This window comes from Procambarus clarkii, chromosome 1 (genome assembly GCF_040958095.1).
Source record: "Procambarus clarkii isolate CNS0578487 chromosome 1, FALCON_Pclarkii_2.0, whole genome shotgun sequence".
Lineage (NCBI taxonomy): Eukaryota > Metazoa > Arthropoda > Malacostraca > Decapoda > Cambaridae > Procambarus > Procambarus clarkii.
The window spans coordinates 22545975-22565064 of NC_091150.1; the positions used below are offsets into that span (position 1 = coordinate 22545975).

A 19090-nucleotide genomic window follows, 5' to 3' on the forward strand; every position below is an offset into this window, starting at 1 on the left:
ATGCAACAAGTCATACCATGCAACAAATCATACCATGCAACAAGTCATACATGCAACAAATCATACCATGCAACAAGTCATACCATGCAACAAATCATACCATGCAACAAGTCATACCATGCAACAAATCATACCATGCAACAAGTCATGTCATGCAACAAATCATACCATGCAACAAGTCATGTCATGCAACAAATCATACATGCAACAAGTCATACCATGCAACAAATCATACCATGCAACAAGTCATACCATGCAACAAATCATACCATGCAACAAGTCATACCATGCAACAAATCATACCATGCAACAAGTCATACCATGCAACAAGTCATACCATGCAACAAGTCATACCATGCAACAAATCATACCATGCAACAAGTCATGTCATGCAACAAATCATACCATGCAACAAGTCATGTCATGCAACAAATCATACATGCAACAAGTCATACCATGCAACAAATCATACATGCAACAAGTCATACCATGCAACAAATCATACCATGCAACAAGTCATGTCATGCAACAAATCATACATGCAACAAGTCATACCATGCAACAAATCATACCATGCAACAAGTCATGTCATGCAACAAATCATACCATGCAACAAGTCATGTCATGCAACAAATCATACATGCAACAAGTCATACCATGCAACAAATCATACATGCAACAAGTCATACCATGCAACAAATCATACCATGCAACAAGTCATGTCATGCAACAAATCATACCATGCAACAAGTCATACCATGCAACAAATCATACATGCAACAAGTCATACCATGCAACAAGTCATACATGCAACAAATCATACATGCAACAAGTCATACCATGCAACAAATCATACATGCAACAAGTCATACCATGCAACAAATCATGCCATGCAACAAGTCATACCATGCAACAAATCATACCATGCAACAAGTCATGTCATGCAACAAATCATACCATGCAACAAGTCATACCATGCAACAAATCATACCATGCAACAAGTCATGTCATGCAACAAATCATGTCATGCAACAAATCATGTCATGCAACAAATCATGTCATGCAACAAATCATACCATGCAACAAATCATACATGCAACAAATCATACCATGCAACAAATCATGTCATGCAACAAATCATGTCATGCAACAAATCATACCATGCAACAAATCATACCATGCAACAAATCATACCATGCAACAAATCATGCCATGCAACAAATCATGTCATGCAACAAATCATACCATGCAACAAATCATACCATGCAACAAATCATGTCATGCAACAAATCATGCCATGCAACAAATCATACCATGCATCAAGTCATGTCATGCAACAAATCATGTCATGCAACAAATCATACCATGCAACAAATCATGTCATGCAACAAATCATACCATGCAACAAATCATACCATGCAACAAATCATGTCATGCAACAAATCATACCATGCAACAAATCATACCATGCAACAAGTCATGTCATGCAACAAATCATGTCATGCAACAAATCATACATGCAACAAATCATGTCATGCAACAAATCATACCATGCAACAAATCATGCCATGCAACAAATCATACCATGCAACAAATCATACCATGCAACAAATCATACCATGCAACAAATCATGTCATGCAACAAATCATACATGCAACAAATCATGTCATGCAACAAATCATGCCATGCAACAAATCATGCCATGCAACAAATCATACCATGCAACAAGTCATGTCATGCAACAAATCATACCATGCAACAAATCATGCCATGCAACAAATCATACCATGCAACAAATCATGCCATGCAACAAATCATACCATGCAACAAGTCATGTCATGCAACAAATCATGTCATGCAACAAATCATGCCATGCAACAAGTCATACCATGCAACAAATCATGCCATGCAACAAATCATACCATGCAACAAATCATACCATGCAACAAGTCATGTCATGCAACAAATCATGTCATGCAACAAATCATACATGCAACAAATCATGCCATGCAACAAATCATACCATGCAACAAATCATGCCATGCAACAAATCATACCATGCAACAAGTCATGTCATGCAACAAATCATGTCATGCAACAAATCATGTCATGCAACAAATCATACCATGCAACAAATCATACCATGCAACAAGTCATGTCATGCAACAAATCATGTCATGCAACAAATCATACCATGCAACAAATCATGTCATGCAACAAGTCATGTCATGCAACAAGTCATGTCATGCAACAAGTCATGCCATGCAACAAGTCATGCCATGCAACAAATCATACCATGCAACAAATCATGCCATGCAACAAATCATGTCATGCAACAAATCATACATGCAACAAATCATGTCATGCAACAAATCATGCCATGCAACAAATCATGCCATGCAACAAATCATGCCATGCAACAAGTCATGTCATGCAACAAGTCATGTCATGCAACAAATCATGCCATGCAACAAATCATGCCATGCAACAAATCATGCCATGCAACAAGTCATGTCATGCAACAAATCATGCCATGCAACAAATCATGCCATGCAACAAATCATGCCATGCAACAAATCATGCCATGCAACAAGTCATGTCATGCAACAAATCATACCATGCAACAAATCATGCCATGCAACAAATCATGCCATGCAACAAATCATGCCATGCAACAAATCATGCCATGCAACAAGAAGGATATCCCTTAGATGTTTATTATACATACAAGAGTTTACATTCTTGTAAAGCCACTAGTACGCGTAGCGTTTCGGGCAGGTCCTTAACCTTAATTTCCCCGCAAAACGACCCCGCCGAATCGTTTAACAACTAGGCACCCATTCACTGCTGGGTGAACAGAGGCTACAGTTTAGGATTGGAGCCCAGTCAATCCTCCTCGGCCAGGATTCGAACCCAAGGCAAGGCGCTTGCGAAAAGCCAGGCGAGTATCGTACCACTGCGCCACGGAGACTGTTATCAAACGCTCACATCATTCCTTGCATAGGTCTTTTCTCTCGCTTATCTTCAATTACCTTCCAGCATCGACTTCATGATAAGAAAAAGCTTCAGATGGTTCCACAGATTTTCATTTAGGAGATAAAAGTATTTAGAAATTTACAGACTTATAAATGATGGAAAATATCCCTTACAGTTGACACCTTTGTCAGGAAGACGATGGCTGGCGAGGAACAATAGTGTAGAGCGGCTGTTAGATCAGTGGGATTTTTGAGTAACTCATTACCAAATCGCTTCTTCCTTTTGTGATCAATATACTGCAAGGCAACTATTTTAACTGTACTCTGATCCTGCCAATAAGTTATATTTCACATTTCTCAAACTAATCCTAAATCATTTTGAAAGGATGAATTTACTTTATCACAAATATAAAGCAGATCAGTGTAGCCTTCACACTGACTTAGAAAACTTCACTCTTAGAAGGACCGGGCATCCTGATCATGCAAAGCTTCATGTTCATTTGAACTTCAATTTCATTTGCAGGCGATGAGTCACAATAACGTGGCTGAAGTATGTTGACCAGACCACACACTAGAAATTGAAGGGACGACGACGTTTCGGTCCGTCCTGGACCATTCTCAAGTCGATTGTGTCGACTTGAGAATCACAATCGACTTGAGAATGGTCCAGGACGGACCGAAACGTCGTCGTCCCTTCAATTTCTAGTGTGTGGTCTGGTCTTCAATTTCATTTATCTGCCCCTGGAGAAAGTGGACTTTGGTTATTAATTTTCTACACCTCAAGCCACTAACAGACAAAAACAAATGATATTAACCAGGAAAAAACTTCAAAAATGTGCAAGAAAGATACCATAAATTTTTAGTGAAGGCTTGCAAAGGCTTCTCGTATTCCTAGTAATGATGAAACTTTCAAAATGGTGATTATTTTTTTAAAGGTGAAAACACTTGTTGCTCCTCATTTGAACCACCTCATGTAAGTGATAAAATATGAGTCTGCAATGTACAAGAACAAGGTTGTGGATGTAGACGAAGATGGTCTTGATAATCTTCAACTGTGAAGACATTGAGCGACTCTACATCTATTATGCTACATGCAGCAAATATTGCTAAGTTATCCTATTATCACTTTTTGTATTATACATGCAGTGGTAATATTAATACAACCATTAAAAACATGTAGTGTTTCTCTGTATTAAAATATATTTTAATGTAATATTTGTAATGTTAATATTATTTGTATAATAATATTTGTATAATATTGTATATAGTATAATTAATATTTGTATAAATAATATTTATATAATTAATAATTAATATTTAATAATTAGTATAATTAATATATGTATATAGTATAATTAATATTTGTATAATAATATTTGTAATGTTTTAATGTAAACATACACATAACTAAGAAAGTCTCTAAAACAGTTGGGATACTCTCCAAAATCAGATATTATGTACCGAACTCTGCTCTCATCTCTCTATATTATGCGCTAATCTATCCCTATCTTAATTATGTTATCTGTGCATGGGGGTCTACCACTGCAAACCACCTCAAGTCCATCATCACCCAGCAAAAATCTGCTATTAGGATAATAACAAATTCTGCTTTCAGACAACACTCAGCCCCCTTGTTTAACTCCCTAAACATGCTAAATATAATCTCACTCCATAAATTCTCTTGTGTCAACTACATTTACAAAACCCTGTTCTTAAATGCAAATCCTGCTCTGAAACTCTCCCTGGACAGATGTAATAGGACCCATTATCACCACACCAGAAATAAATATCTCTTTGATATCCCCAGAGTCAAACTTAATCTGTGTAAACACTCTATGCAAATAAAGGGACCCAGTCTATGGAACGCACTCCCTAATGATTTGAAAAGCTGTCCAACTTTTGCGTCATTCAAAAACAAAACTAAAAAGTACCTAATTTCATCTTCATAGTTTTTTACATTGTTGCTTTAAAATTGCACTGTATCTATTGTTACCTAATATCCTAATCTTTATGTACCCAATCCAAACATCTTTACCATTGTGATCATTGCTGTCTTCTTATATGTGCTATCAATCTGCTGTATAGTGCCTATTAATCTTGTTTAAATTACCAATCAAGCTGTCAATGTAATCAATCAGAGCTTTAATATACCAATGTGCTTTAATATACTTACTAATCTCTCCCATCTCATTTTTTTTCTTGCAATGTATCTGTTATCATTTTATTAATTCTGCTAGAATTTACCTACATAAAATTATCTGTTAGATTAAGGATCTGCCCGAAACGCCGCGCGTACTAGTGGCTTTACAAGATTGTGAATACCATGCTATGTATTCTCGCAAACCCAATGTACCTTCTTGTATATAAATAAATAAATAAATATTACTTTGAAAACCGTATCAAAACAATCTGGAACAAAATATCGGGCTCCTTTAATTACAAATTCGCTACTTTTAGACCATTCTAAATGGTCTAAAAGTGGTCTCCATTACCATTTGCTAATGGTAATTCAGACACTCCATTACACTCCAGAAATCATTGTTGCATGGATGACCTCTACCACATTCTACTACTTCTACTACATTCTATCACAACTTCTACCACATTCTTCCACACTCTACTACTTCTACCACATTCTATCACAACTTCTACCACATTCTTCCACACTCTACTACTTCTACTACATTCTATCACAACTTCTACCACATTCTTCCACACTCTACTACTTCTACCACATTCTATCACAACTTCTACCACATACTTCCACACTCTACTACTTCTACCACATTCTATCACAACTTCTACCACATACTTCCACATTCTATCACAACTTCTACCACATACTTCCACATTCTATCACAACTTCTACCACATACTTCCACATTCTATCACAACTTCTACCACATACTTCCACATTCTATCACAACTTCTACCACATTCTTCCACACTCTACTACTTCTACTACATTCTATCACAACTTCTACCACATACTTCCACATTCTATCACATACTTCCTCGCTATTTCGTCTTGCTTTCGGATGCATCACCCAATTCTCTTTTGTATTGTGTGTGTATTTGTCCCTGGCAAGACAAGTCTGGTGAGTGTGCACAGGTGCTGGCTCTTCCCACCTGTAGAGGTGAGTGAGGGTAGAGATGAGAGCACTCTGGTGGAGAGGTTTGTGAGAGGAGAGGTGGAGAGTGTAGCAGGTGAGGAAGGTCCCGTGCTGGTGTGCTGCCGCCAAGGTCTCCGCGTCACTAGTGGCCGCATGCAGCCACAAGTCCTCCTGCCCGCTCATCATCGCGCCACTTCCTCTCCCTACGGCCTACACTATTTTCTGATGGGGAGAAAAGAGTAAAAAAACAGCGTTGAATGTGATGAAACGACATTTTCTGGATGAGCCCCAGGAAGCTCCCTGAAGTTATCAGACTAACATGTGCCATATTAGTTTTGTGCAATCAGTCCTTGGAGTTGGAGTGCCTACCAGGGGCGCACGAGCCCACTCAGAGAGGTGCAGGGAGCAATAGCCATATGAACTCTCTATATTTAAGAACATAAAAATAAAGTATAGACCCAGAACTAAACCTCTTACCAGTATATATGACAATCATCACTTTAATGATCAAAATTGCAGATATTTTACAGCACATGATGTAAACAATGTATTAACACATAATCACAATATCTCTGTAATTAACTTGAATGTAAAACCTCTAAGCAAACACTTTGATGATGTTAGTGCCTTGATTCAAACTGTTGACAACAAATTCTCTTTTGTTACACTTACTGAAACGTGGTTAAAAGAGGATAATACTCAACTCTTTAACATGCCTAACTACTCAGCAATTCACAACTGTCGACCAATTCAGAGAGGTGGTGGTACTGCTCTTTACTACCACCAAGAACTAACATGCTTAAAAGTAATTAGAACTAGAGACTGCTATGGGGAATATATCTTCGCCAGTTTCAGAGTCAAGGGTGCTGAGTCTGTCCTGACTGTGGCAGCAGTCTATAGAATTCCTAACACTGATGTGTCCGAATTCAACCTTTTAATTATCGCAGGGGACATTAATATTGACCTCTGCGAGCCTGAAAACCCTCCTACAGTTTCCTCAACTGTATGAATTCCTGCTTCCTCATACCCTTAATCACTAGACCTACTGGAATCACTGATAGTAATGCCACTGCTCTTGACCACATCTGGACTAACATAAGCTTTCCACTTCAGGGATAATCATTGATAGGACCGCAGACCTTTACCCATCATTTCTCCTAACCAACATTAATATACCACCTCTAGATACAAGGAAGATAAGCTTTAAGCTGCACAATGAAACTTCTATAAGTAATTTTATTGCTGCTGCTGCTAATATCAACTGGGAGGCTGAATTAGGTAACATAGGGAACATTAACCTAGCAGTGCAAACATTTCTTCAGAAAACTCTGAACCATTATAACTCCCACTGTCTAATGCTAACGAAACAAGTTACATATCCCCAGGGTCAAACTTAATCTGTGTAAACACTCTATGCAAATTAAGGGACCTAGTATATGGAACTCACTCCCTAGTGAATTGAAAAGCTGTCAAACTTTCGCCTCATTTAAAAACAAAAACAAAAATTACCTAATTTCATCTTCGTAGTTTCCTACACTGAGCTTTAAATTTGCTCTGTATCTAGTGTTACCCAATCTCCCAATCTTTATATACTTAATCCAAACAACTTTATCATTGCTGCCTTCTTTTATGTGCTAGCCATATGCTGTATTGTGCCTGCTAAGTTTTGTTAAACTACCATTCAAGCTGTCATTGCAATCATTCTGAGCTACCTATGTGCTTTAATATACCTACAATTTTTCTCTCATCTTTTATTTTTTTCATGCTATATAACTGTTAGCATTTATATAAATTTTGCAAGTATTTACCTACTTATAAGTTTCTTAGATTAAGGACCTGCCCGAAACGCTGCACGTACTAGTGGCTTTACAAGAATGTAATTACTATGCTATGTATCCTCACAATCCCAATGTACCTTCCTGTATATTTATAAATAAATAAATAAATAAATAAATAAATACATAAATAAATAATAGGTTAAACACTCCATGGCTTACAAAGAGTATATTTAAATCTATTAATAAAAAAACATGACCTTGAAAAGAAGTATAGGTTAGGAGTCGTCTCCAAAGTGTACCACTACGGGCTCACCATAGCCCGTGCTACTTTGGATTTTTTGTTCCAGGTAGCGAATCTTTAACAACAACAACAACTCCAAGGTGAGTTATCAAATAGATCCCTTAAAAGTGTTATTAGACGAGAACTCCTGGATGAATTTGAAGAAAGTAGAACAGTGCAAACTGGAACTAGCAGGTCCATTGTTCATCACAATGAAATGTGTGAAGTAAAACATGTGTATGGGGCAAGTAACAAAGTCAGTAGACTAACAGATGTTGTCACAGCTCGTATAAGACTTGGCTACAAGTATCTCTGGCAGTTCGGCTTGTATTGGGATCTAGATGAAGTAAAGTGTAAAGTGTGTGGACAAAGACAGGGACACACACTCGAGCACTATATCTTGGATTGTAGTAAAATTGAGCCTTTTAGAGATAAATCTAAGCTCACTCTGTATGATATGGCAACCTATCTTATTACCATGGATGAATTACCTGAAATCCTGGCACTGTACCCACATTTCGCTTCCAGTAGATGAACGACATATGAGATCCTATCTATAACCACCCAATCCTACTCATAAACATGTCCAACCCACGCTTGAAACAATCGAGGGACCCCACCTCCACCACGTTACACGGTAATTGGGTTCCACAAATCAACAACCCTGTTACCAAACCAGTGTTTACCCAAGTCTTTCCTATAACTAAACTTATCCAATTTATACACATTGTTTCGTGAACAAATCCACAAGGGCCATTGTTTCGTGTTCTGTCTTTCGTTGATACTTTTAATACCCTATTAATATCCCCTTTGTTATGTCCATTCATCCACTTGTAAACCTCTATCATGTCACACCTAACTCTTCGCCTTTCCAGGGAATGCAATTTAAGCTTTGTTAATTTTTCTTCATATGAAAGATTTCTAATTTGGGTATCCTCGAGCCCAACGGGGATTTACAGGGCCCGTAGGATATATAAGCCCTGTCGAACGCCAGGACTGGGACCATCTGGTCACCACTTGGTCCGGGAGACATCTCCCGTCACGCAGGGTGCAGTCGCGCCTCCACAGATCTCCAGTATCAGCTCTTGATACTGGTAATGGCTCAAAAGGGCCACCACGTACGGGCTATTCATGCCCGTGCCACCTCTTGGGTGGCTTAATCTTCATCAATCAATCAATCACCAGGACTGAGGGCCAGTGCTGGGGCCAGCTAAGCCGGTAAGCCCTGTCTGCATGCAGGCAAACTGGCAACCGGTGTCGCCGTGAAACCTCGGGGCAACAGAGGACTACCAAACACACACAGACTAACCGGTCCCCAGAGAGAAACCTTGCATGGCTGTCGCTGATGCAAACTGTGCCGGCCGCAGTGTGCCCCCATCCAGCACAAACCCATTCCCCCTACCCGGGGCAAGACAGGAAGCCCGAGACCCCCGGCGAACCCGAACGTTGCGAGAACAACACCAAGTAATGACGGCCTCTAATGGGAGTGAGACACGGACGACCCAGGGAAGGTAACCCCTGAATCGCATGGGAAGTACTTACCGGAACCTAGGAAAGGGAACCCTAGGTGCATGCAGCCCAGTAGACTTACAAGAACACCTGATAACCACACAAAGAGCCGGGAAAGCCACAAACTCTAAGCAAGAGAAAGCTTGAAGCCAGAGAGGACCTCCGGCACCTGGCACATCAGTCGACGAACTGGTGGTGGTGCGGCTTGCTCGCCTGAGCTGGGGACGAGCGGGCGTGCTAGTTGCATGATGTGTTGCTTGTTTCATTCTTTTCTATTGGGGGGGGGGGGGAGGGAGGAAGTTCTTGGGCTCTGTTCGGACGTATAGGTTGCAATTTTAACCAGTTGAAGGTTTATAATGGTTCGCCTACCTTTCTGGAGTTCGATAGCAAACATGATAAGCTCTAAATATTGAGTTCATATGACACACAAAGAGAAAGTCCAGTAAGTTCAGTAGAACTTCGGTTTCAACCCTTTTACCCTGTCCTAGCTCAGTCGATTAAGGCAGTGTCTGGGCAGTAAAGTGAAACAAACTATGACGTCACCAGGTTATCGGTTACATAACTTACTAATTACAAAACTCGTAAAACAAAAGAGCATCTGCTCGAAACATTATGCACCTAACCTAAGTAGTCCTAAATCCTACAAAATACCTTAATCCTAACAATTACTTACTAAACATTGGACTTGATACTTTACATGATCATAGTTCTTACCTGTTAACAACACTGATATTAAGTATTGAACAGAGACGAGGTCCATTACTTGTCTTGTACACTGTCCTTAATGGGTGGTGACAACACCCAGACTGGTAGGTGGTGTTGACAACACCCAGACTGGTAGGTGGTGTTGACAACACCTAGACTGGTAGGTGGTGTTGACAACACCCAGACTGGTAGGTGGTGTTGACAACACCTAGACTGGCAGGTGGTGTTGACAACACCCAGACTGGTAGGTGGTGTTGACAACACCCAGACTGGCAGGTGGTGTTGACAACACCCAGACTGGTAGGTGGTGCTGGCAACACCCCAGACTGGTAGGTGGTGTTGACAACACCCAGACTGGTAGGTGGTGTTGACAACACCCAGACTGGTAGGTGGTGCTGACAACACCCAGACTGGTAGGTGGTGTTGACAACACCCAGACTGGTAGGTGGTGTTGACAACACCCAGACTGGTAGGTGGTGCTGGCAAGATGCAGCTGCACGATGAGTCTCAGTTTAGCTCCACAACAAAATAAAATTATTATATAATGATAAATTCCTTGGCCTTGAGGTCCCAGTAGCCTCATTGTAATCAGACTGATTCGTCAGTGTTGAGAGGGGCTCACGGCTCTCAATAATAATAATAATAATAATAATAATAATAATAATAATAATAATAATAATAATAATAATAATAATTATACAATATATTCACAAGAAGGTACAATGGGTTGGTGAGATTACATAACACTGATATTTTTACATTCATGTAAAGCCACTAACACGCACAGCGTTTCGGACAGGTCCTTAATCTTCCTTATCAGGTAAGATGAAAAGGTCCATTGTAGCAAGGTTTTATATCAACAAATAACTACAATATAAGATAACAGAGGTGATTACCTTGGTAAAGATATTTGTCTTAAGTACTAATATTGGGACAGTGGGTAGTACAAGATACAGTGTGAGTTTGAAGCACAAGGTAGGAAACTATGAGGATGTAATTAGGTACTTTTTGGTTTTACTTTTGAACGGGGGATGTGTTGAATAGTTTTGTACTTCATCAGGGAGTGAGTTCCATAGACTGGGTCCGTTTATGTGCATGGAGTGTTTACACAGATTAAGTCTGACTCTGGGGATATTAAAGATATATTTATTTCTGGTGTGGTGCTCATGGGTTCTCTTACACCTTTCAAGGAAAAGTTTCAGCTCAGGGTTAGCATTTAGGAACAAGGTTTTGTACTTGTAGATAGCACAAGAGAATGTGTGGAGTGAGTGTATGTTTAGCATGTTAAGGGACTTCAACAGAGGAGCTGTGTGTTGTCTGAAGACAGTTTGTTATTGTTCTGATAGAAGATTTTTGCTGAGTGATGATAGACTTGAGGTAGTTTGTAGTGGTTGCAAACTAACCACCACCACAACAACAGTCTCAAGGTTGAGGCGGCTGCCGCATATATATATATATATATATATATATATATATATATATATATATATATATATATATATATATATATATATATATATATATATATATATATATATATATATATATGTCGTACCTAGTAGCCAGAACTCACTTCTCAGCCTACTATGCAAGGCCCGATTTGCCTAATAAGCCAAGTTTTCATGAATTAATGTTTTTTCGTCTACCTAACCTACCTAACCTAACCTAACCTAGCTTTTTTTGGCTACCTAACCTAACCTTACCTATATGTATAGGTTAGGTTAGGTTAGGTTAGGTAGGGTTGGTTAGGTTCGGTCATATATCTACGTTAATTTTAACTCAAATAAAAAAAAAAATGACCTCATACATAGTGAAAAGGGTAGCTTTATCATTTCATAAGAAAAAAATGATAGTAAATACATTAATTCAGGAAAACTTGGCTTATTAGGCAAATCGGGCCTTGAATAGTAGGCTGAGAAGTGAGTTCTGGCTACTAGGTACGACATATATATATATATATATATATATATATATATATATATATATATATATATATATATATATATATATATATATATATATATATATATATATATATATATATATATACACATGCAATCAAGCCTGATTGGTCCCCAGGCATATATGCAACTGAAAACTCACACCCCAGAAGTGACTCGAACCCATACTGAAAGGAGCACTCTGCAACTGGTGTACAGGATGGTCTGTACAGTTTGATGATGATGATACAGTTTGTCCGGTCGTGATGGTGGAGTGGTTAAGGGTCCTGGACACCAGTTGCAGAGTGCTCCTGTCAGTATGGGTTCGAATCACTTCTGGGGTGTGAGTTTTCAGTTGCATATGCGGAGGAAGAATGGGCTGCACTACCACTCGCAGGAGGGGTATGGGGTGCACTACCACTCACAGGAGGGGTATGGGGTGCACTACCACTCACAGGAGGGGTATGGGGTGCACTACCACTCACAGGAGGGGTATGGGGTGCACTACCACTCACAGGAGGGGTATGGGATGCACTACCACTCACAGGAGGGGTATGGGGGGCACTACCACTCACAGGAGGGGTATGGGGTGCACTACCACTCACAGGAGGGGTATGGGGTGCACTACCACTCACAGGAGGGGTATGGGGTGAACTACCACTCACAGGAGGGGTATGGGGTCCACTACCACTCACAGGAGGGGTATGGGGTGCACTACCACTCACAGGATGGGTATGGGGTGCACTACCACTCACAGGAGGGGTATGGGGTCCACTACCACTCACAGGAGGGGTATGGGGTGCACTACCACTCACAGGATGGGTATGGGGTACACTACCACTCACAGGATGGGTATGGGGTACACTACCACTCACAGGATGGGTATGGGGTACACTACCACTCACAGGAGGGGTATGGGGTCCACTACCACTCACAGGATGGGTATGGGGTACACTACCACTCACAGGAGGGGTATGGGGTGCACTACCACTCACAGGAGGGGTATGGGGTGCACTACCACTCACAGGAGGGGTATGGGGTACACTACCACTCACAGGATTGAAATTGAAATTGAAATAAGTTTATTGAGGTAAAATACACACAAAGGGATGAGGTAGCTCAAGCTATTCTCACCCCATTCAGTACAACGTGTTAATATATACATAGACACACATCACAAATAAACACATTACCAAACATTCTGAGAGGTAAAAATATACATTTCCTCCCTCACAAGTAGTATGGTATCAGACGTACACACAAATACTTTTATGACCTAGGTATACTGTATAGACAATTTGCAAGACACCTGCAGATAATTCAACAAAATATTACAATCTTGGTGCAAAATTCTTATATCTCTCAAGAATATCATCAACCTTTCCGTTGTGACACATCCAGGCTATTTGTTCAGGAACAGTCCTTATCTCAGTGTTTCTATATACATTAATCAACGGACAATCAAGAACATAATGGGCCAGGGTGTGAGACCTTAACATACCACATAGTTTACACTTCGTGTCATTACCATGAACATCTATCCCATATTCCCAGTAATATTTGTACCCAAGCCTGAGCCGCATGTACGCAGAGTCACTCCAAGCATTTCTCCTTTTACCATAAGTGAAATGGGTGTTTTGACTCACATACATGTAGTGTTGCATGGTTTGACTACTCTCATACATTATCTCTCTCCTCTCCACTCCCGCCTGTGCCTGAATATTTCTGATTTTGCTTCTTATTTGTCTCATTGTGAATTCACATTCAATGTCAACTTGTGGTTTTGATGTGGCACGTTTGGCCAAGTCATCCGCCACCTCGTTGAGCACTATTCCAACATGAGATGGAATCCACATGAATTTCACACTATAACCTTTCAGCTGTATCTCAGTTATTCTTCTCTTACAGTCCTCCACTATAGACATGAAGACTGGGTTTCGACTGTTTAAGGACTCCAGTGCTCCTTGGCTATCGACAAATACAAAAACATTTTTGTCGTCATGACGTACTTCCTCCAAACACGCCAGAATGGCCTGCAGTTCAGCTTGTGTGGATGATATATAATTACTAAGCCGGAGTTCAATTATCCTGTCCACAGTCCCAAACTCCGTATAATCCCTTATTAGGACACCACACCCTGCCCTGCCATCTTCCGCCACCGACCCGTCGCAATATACATGTAAACTGTTGCCTCTTGGTAACCGAGATATCATGCTTCCATACAAACACCGTAATTGTCCCGGTTCATGATGAATCTTTTTCACCTTGAGGGGTACAATTTCGACGTCTATTTTCTGTACTTTCCAGGGAGCAGACATATTACACTGTCGAGAGGGTTTACAGCAGTCAAGTACGTCGTATTCCCTGAGGTCATGAGCTAATCCTCTCGTATAGCGTGTCTCCCTCAGTTTCCTGGAAGTGTGTACGTCACTCAAGCAGGTCAGAACGCTCTCAAACAGCTTATCCCCTCCTTTTCTCCGCATGAAACGAATAGATACTCTAGTGTTAATGTCACGGACTCTATCACACACACTCTGTAAATTTAATTCCATTCTCATTATTTCAATCATTGCATTTCTTTGACATCCAAGAATAATCCTCATAGCCTCGTTCTGTATCAGCTCTATTTTTTGAATTCTGCCTTGGCCTGTGTAAGACAATACGGGTGCTGCGTAGTCTATCAGGGATCGAACAGTGCTTATGTATAACATCCGCAAGATAGGTACCCCAACACCTTTACCAGAAAAAGCCAGTGCTTTTAGAGGATGCAGACGGGCTTTACATAAGGTGCTGATATGATTTATTTCAGCATTCTTACTCTCACATGTGTATCCAACATACATGCCCAGATACTTGTACTTCTGTACACGGCTCAGTTCCACACCATTTAGAGTAAGTGTTATATTTCTTCGTTTCCTATACTCGTATTTGGTTTTATCTGCATTTATAACTAAGCCTAACTTGTGACAGGTTGTACCAAGTATGTTAAGAGCATCTTGAATTTTGTTCCCAGAAGTGCCTTGTATAAGAATGTCATCAGCATATATGATCGTCGTGACCCCTGGAGGATACATCTCTGATGCTAATCTGTTCATTAATACATTGAATAAGGTGGGACTTAATACTCCCCCTTGTGGGGTACCTAACTGAAACCTCCGTTCCTCAGACATGTATCCCTGGTAATACACCTGACCTTTTCTGCCTTGTAGATAATCCCTTATCCAGTGTAGCAATCTCCCTGTTATTCCCAGATTGGCTAATTCGTATAAGATTACTTCCCCATTGGCTTTATCAAATGCTCCTTGTAGATCAACAAAAACTCTACAATTGTCATCCACATTAGACAAACACTTTAAGAGACAATCCGCAGTACTTTTGCCTTTGATAAAACCAAAGAGATTACTGGACATGTTATCACCTACAAGGTAGAGTAGCCTATTTAACAAAATCCTTTCCATCATTTTACAAAAGCAGGATATTAAGGAGACAGGTCTGTAGCCTCCGTTTGACTTAGGGATAGGAATGATGACAGCCTCTTTCCATTTTCTTGGTAACTTTCCCTCTCTATAACTCATATTAAACAAATCAAGTAAGGGATTAGGTTTCATACCGGCTAAATAATTAAGTATGTCATACGTTACTCCATCTTTTCCCGGAGCAGTGGAGCTGCCACTTTTTATAGCATCCAGTAGCTCATCGTGGGTTATCTCAGTGCATGCTATAGATCTTGTATTTAAGGCACATAAAGTTACTCCATTTCTAATATTTTCCCATGACTCAATGGTGACTCTCGTGTCTGCAGGTAATGACTCCATACCAGCAGCACTTGCCCATTTATCTACTAACTCATTAGCAACTTTCCCTGGATCTGAGTGAGCAATGAATTTGGTCTTACAACCCCTGATTTTGTTTACTGCTCTCCATATGTCTTTAAGGTTCTTAGTATTACCAATGGACTGAGCAAATTCTTGCCAGTATCTGTCCCGCGCCTCCTTCCTCACCTGACTGCATTCCCTAGCCACTTCCAACATTGTATTTTTCTCTTCATCCCTCATTCCATTTTTTAACCATGCTTTATGCGCACCCCGTAGCATTCTCTCCCATCCCTTGACTTGCTGATCATTGGAATATTTAAATTTCTTAGGTCCGTGCGTCTTGCTTCCCCTGCCCCCGTTATTTTCCCTCTGTACTAATTTCTCTATGTTCTCGACCATGTCCTCGTAAAAACTATCAACGCAGAGCGGCGTGTAATGTTGATACCAATCTACCATATTTTGAATAAAATAATTTTTCATATCTTTCTTAATATTTAGCCGTTTCCTTTGAAAGTGGACTTGTTTTTTCCCCAGTGGTAATTCAACGTTCAAGGCAAAGTGGTCACTAAGTAGTTCCCGAACAACCCGAGCCTCCCCCATAATCCCCTGAGAGTTTAAAACGCAGGCATAGTCAAGCCGTCCTCCCCTGATGTGAGTTGGTTCATTGTTTCCCAAGAGACAGGTATCTGGGTGATCTTGTAGAAACTGTAACCACTTGACCCCATTAGCATTAATACTACCCACTGTCCCAAGGCTTGTGTGCCGAGCATTAAGGTCCCCAATGACCAGTGAAGGATTAGTATAAATGCAGTCAGGTAAATAGTTAGCGTCGAAGCAGTTCCTGGATACATACAAATTAACTACAATAAATTCCCCTTCCCTTAATGATAATTTAACACAGACACTCTCTATACCTTGCGTTTTTGATGGCGGTTCTACTAACTCTGCTGGTATGGAGTTCTTAACATAAATCGACGTGCCTCTGATGTTATTTGCAGCGAAGAGGTGAAACCCTTTATAACCATTTAATTTCAATAAGCCTTCATTCCTATCCCCTGTCTCCTGGAGAGCTACAACATCAATATCATTTCCCATCACATAACAATGAACATCTGTAACCCTGTTTCTTAAACCATTAACATTCCATGACAACACTTTCAGTCTAGGGTGATCCATTATTAATCAATTCATTGCCTAAGTCATCCCCAATAAGTTCACTAAATGATAGCCATATCTTGTATAACATCTCCCACCTCCTCCCAAGTTCACCAGTAAAAGCGACATTGCGATTCTCAAGAGATTTTTTCAGCCCTGAGACGTCCATTATTGGCCCAAATGATTCCTTCATTTTATGTGTAATTATAGGGTTCTTCCTTTCCCTACGACTATCATCATTCACACACACTTCACTTTCCTTCATTTCATCACTCAATATTTCAATTTTGTCCTCAACCACTATATCCTGACTATCCTTCACCGTTTTGTGATTTTCCTTGACCTCCTGAACGTTTAATTTAGCCTCGATGGACTCGATTCTCTGCCCCAGATTTTGGAGGAACTCACCAACTTTTTTAAGTTCAGCCCACACTTCCTTGACCATATCATTATGACCCTCTCTCTGAGCCACAGTAGCCACTTCACTCACCGTTACACTGTCACTGCCGGAGTCCTGAGTGGTGGCGTGGCTGCTTGTTGCTGGAGCCTGCCTAAGTAAAGGTGACTCCTTTACCCACGCATTCGTCCGGTTCACTGGCACTGTTTGGGGCAGACTGTTTTGCTGTGCTCCCGGTGTCTGGGTAAGAGCTCTTGCTTGCTCTGTAACATTCACCGGCCGGAGAACAGCCATACTCGGCCTCTTGCTACACACAGCCGAGCTCGCATTGTGAACACCTCCACAGTTGCAGCATCTGGGAACTATTTTCTCACCCAGATTAAGTCTGTTTCTACACACAGTAGAGAGGTGAGACTTTCCGCAGAAACGACATCGTGGATCATTTTGACAGCTCCAGGATTTATGCCCCCATCTGCAGCATTTCAGGCATATTATGGGCTCTTCCACATACTTTGCTACATGCCTGTAGCCAGCCCCGGTGATGAACACTTTCTCGGGTACGTCACCTCTCACTAGAGCCACCACCTGACTCCTAGCTTCACCTTTAATAAGGTGACGCTTGGCCCACACAAATCGTTGGTCGTCGAGTATAAACTCGGGGTCCAGAATCTGAGGGTATTTATAGATAATTACCTTCGTCAGCTTCTCGTTCCCCTCCGGTATTTCCATAAGAATTCCATCATATCCTTGCTGGCTAAGAAACGTCACTGCCTCCATAGAACCTACCGTTAAGTAAGGTCTGTTTACACCTTCCTTCAGCAGGGGCTCGAACTTGCGGTGTTCTCTTCCGAGTTTGACGGTCCACAGCAGCTTCTGATGATAGGCCAGCGTGCATGAGGCAGGGAAGAGAAGCCTCCATCTCCGCTGACCCTCACCTTCCTCACATCGTTCCGTCCGTTTGTCTGCATCAGTCTCGGCGTCGTTCTTCATTCTCTTATCGTTTCCGTTAAGTGTATTACTGTCCACACTACGCCTTGCCTCCTGTCTTCTTCGTTTCTTCTTATTCCTTGTCAGAACTTCTAGATACTCGCCCTCCTCGTCTGACTGGCTGCTTTCAGGGTCCATGTTAATAACGCCGTGAGAAGTAGCCATGTCTTTTGGTGACTGAGTCTCCATCTCAGTACCCAGCATGGGGGGAGGGGGGGGGGAAGGTGCGGAGCAGGTATCTTGACCCGACCGCGTCCCAGGTAAGACTGTCTCACAGGATGGGTATGGGGTACACTACCACTCACAGGAGGGGTATGGGGTCCACTACCACTCACAGGAGGGGTATGGGGTGCACTACCACTCACAGGATGGGTATGGGGTGCACTACAGTAGTGGAAATGAGGACTACGAGGCGCCGTTTTGCTTTTTTCGGCG

General features: G+C 41.0%; 2 protein-coding genes across 2 annotated transcripts in view; one reads left to right on the plus strand and one right to left on the minus strand.

Moving 5' to 3' along the window:
- Positions 1-9857, minus strand: part of LOC138349530 (uncharacterized) — a 34851-nt gene extending 24994 nt beyond the window's left edge. The window contains exons 1-2 of the mRNA XM_045735852.2: positions 9690-9857; positions 6106-6311 (exon numbers count right to left, since the gene is read on the minus strand). Coding sequence (XP_045591808.2) covers positions 6106-6275 — 170 coding nt within the window. The 5' untranslated portion in view covers positions 6276-6311; positions 9690-9857. The remainder of the gene's footprint in view (positions 1-6105; positions 6312-9689) is intronic.
- The window catches only part of LOC123753850 (uncharacterized), a 490864-nt gene that overhangs the window by 392533 nt on the left and 79241 nt on the right, over positions 1-19090 (plus strand). The window lies entirely within an intron of this gene.